Source organism: Penicillium lagena (genome assembly GCF_028827675.1).
Source record: "Penicillium lagena strain IBT 129212 chromosome Unknown utg000001l_segment0_segment0, whole genome shotgun sequence".
Taxonomy (NCBI): Eukaryota; Fungi; Ascomycota; class Eurotiomycetes; order Eurotiales; family Aspergillaceae; genus Penicillium; species Penicillium lagena.
The window spans coordinates 3,196,134-3,198,876 of record NW_026623222.1 but is presented as its reverse complement, the minus strand read 5'-3'; the positions used below and the strand labels follow the sequence as shown (position 1 = coordinate 3,198,876).

The 2,743-nt window shown below is 52.3% G+C and overlaps 1 protein-coding gene across 1 annotated transcript; it reads left to right on the top strand.

Annotated features, from left to right (window-relative positions):
• Positions 1–269: 269 nt before the first annotated feature.
• N7510_001390 (uncharacterized protein) lies at positions 270–1,796 on the top strand (the record flags this gene model as incomplete). Its single annotated transcript, XM_056973317.1, has 2 exons — positions 270–647; positions 1,605–1,796. 2 exons carry the CDS (start codon positions 270–272, stop codon positions 1,794–1,796), a joined length of 570 nt encoding a protein of 189 aa, XP_056838434.1.
• Positions 1,797–2,743: the final 947 nt, after the last annotated feature.

The following is a 2,743-nucleotide window of genomic DNA, read 5'->3' as shown; positions in this document are numbered from 1 at the left end:
CTCAAGGCACAAGGAGTGCGATCGGTCAAACAAAGCACTAGTTCGTCCTCCGCTGGCGCAGGAGGCGACAGACAAGGAGCGGGCTCAATTCTATGTGGAACAAAAGAAGCTCAAAAAAGGAAAGAAAAAGAGCCAGGGGAAGATTTTCACATGACCAAGAACCGATCCAATAGTGCGAAAATCGGGGCAGGGATTCAAAATTGTGACTGGGACTTTTGCCTGCTATTCCCCGTCGCGGCATCGGATCCTGCGTCCCGGTGTTTTGTATGATGGTAACTCGCGCCACTTGGGTGGAACCGCGATTCCTGTTAGATGAACAAGAAAGTGGAAAGGAAGGCAGACGGTTCGAGTGGATCCTCGAAAGGAAATCTAAGAACCGACAGTACCATGGTCGTACTTGTGCTTCCGACTTCCCCGGAAACTGGCTGTTTAGGGCTCTGATTGGAGCGCGGATGTTCAGTCTAGCGGCCGCCCACACCCAGCCGGGCCACTTTTTCATCCTTCGCCCCTGTAACACACAAAGTGGAGGTGTGGCCAGTGAGCTTAACAGCCTAGGTCAACTTCTAGGCGATCGGCAAGAATTGTGCTGCCACGAACTCCTTGGTCCTGCGTACTTTGCATACATCAAGTACATTTGCTCAAGAAAAGTACGTGTACGTTCTTCTGGTCCGGCTCCCCATGCATGTCTGATCCCCTGCCGCGCAGAACTACTGTAGGTGTCAGAAATTTCCACGACGCCTAGATCGCAGGTCTAGATCGGGACCATATCTGGGCGGGGGGGCGAAGAGTAGCGCGACGACCTGTCAATTCCAAAATAAGAGTGACACATTGGTTCGCCTAGAGGCCAGTGTGATGCTGTGTGAATAATGCCGGACTCCGAGCAAGGTGATACAGCTCACTATCACAGTGGCAATGCCAATGCGAGACTGCGCTCAAGCGCTCGCGCGAAAAGTTCTTGCTCCGGGCGGCACACAAGCATTCACACCCGGCGATTAACTTCGACGGGCGACCCGATCGGGGCGCGGGAAGTTACGCACTAGAAAAGGCCCGAGTACCTGCGTCGACGCCTGCCGGATCGAGATGTCCGATCGCGATGGAAGGGCCAGAGAGGATCTGCATTTTGTAGACGACTCGCTCGGACCCAAGAGTATGAATTGAACCCTTGTTTTTCTCCACTTTCCCGCCATCTTATCACCACTGCGGGAATGTGGGAGCGCAAAAGGTGACTGATCACAAACGAACGGCGCATTCCTATATGACGGGAGATGGTTTCCGCATCTCCTAGTCTTGCCCATTTTCGCGATTCCAGACGTCATGAAAGCACCCCTGGCCGTATGGATGTACAATGCTAGTGCCAGAACCCGACAATACGGGACGACAGGCGTGGTGTCGATCAAGCTTGAGTCTTCTTTTGTCTATTTGTAGCGTCTTGCCGATCGAGGGACCTGGACAATATGTATATTCCCGGATCTGCCCGATTCAGCTCGTCGCGGCATTTTTCAGGAATGGTGGGATAGCTCGGTAGGCATTGAGTTCACGGATCTAAGCGAAAGGTAAAGTGGCTAGCCGTGTAGACATACCAGGTGCTCGGAAAGGGGAGCGAGTTCGCATCCTGCGAACAGATCTCATTGCGGAATGATAGGTGTGTTCAAGAATGCCCGGCAATGGTGCAATCTGATGCTGCAGTAGTGAGGCCAGGCGAATACCCGATCTGGCGAAAGGTCGATCGGACGCGACCGAGGAGCGAAGCTTTCGAGATCTGCGATATCGAGGTGAGGGGTATTTACGAGACTTGAACCCTTCAGACTTGTTATTGTTCACCGTCTTTTGTTGCCCGATGTCAGGAGGACAATAGACGTCGATTACGCCATCCTAGATGCATGCTCAATGACTGGCCTTCGCTACCGGCGGTGCAGATGCGAATTCCGAGTCCACGGAGAAGTGCAGAGGAACCAATGATCCTTCAATGTTATACTTGTAGTCGAGCATCGCCTGCAGCCAAGTAGTTCACCGCTCAGTGTCAGCAATTTAGCTGGTCTTTCTTCTCCACTCGGACTGCAACGAGAGTACATCCTACTGGTTGTACGTTGCTGGCAATCAGGAAGTGACCAGGGCCAACATGGCATCATTTGATTGACTGCAGGCTGAGAATCAAGCTCACGCAGATGATCGTCAACAGCAATGAGTTGGTATCCGCTCACTGGCGCCGTTGGGCGCATTTATACATATCCTTCCGCGCAGTCCGAATGGCTATCTCTCTAGACACGAAGACCGATAGGCGCTACTGTACAGGACGGCGCCACCCGAATCGCCCGCGTGACAAGATTTGAAGAGCGCGAATGGAAGAACAGCTCGCGTCACCGCCGGTCAATCTTGTTGTTTGGTGGTGGGCTGCTTATGGTTGTAGTTGTCTCGAACCTTCTCCGCCAATGTATGTAGTTCAGTCCGATGCATGGCGTTTGTTTTCTATGCACGCAATGCATGGAAGGATTTGTCAACATTGTCTTCGGAATGTTTGCTTCTTTGTGGGTTCATGACGTCGACCTACGAGGGTAGCTATGGTCTCACCGGCTTTTTGAAACTCGCTGGGATGCGAACTCCTGGCCCCTTTAAATTGACATTGTATTGGTATACTTCGTACTGTACACGGTTATGATACAATAATGGCCCACTTGGCAAGGTTTCTCTCTCCCAATTTCCTGGGTCTCTGCCGCGTTTGGTCCTTTGTGCTGGGTCGGCACTA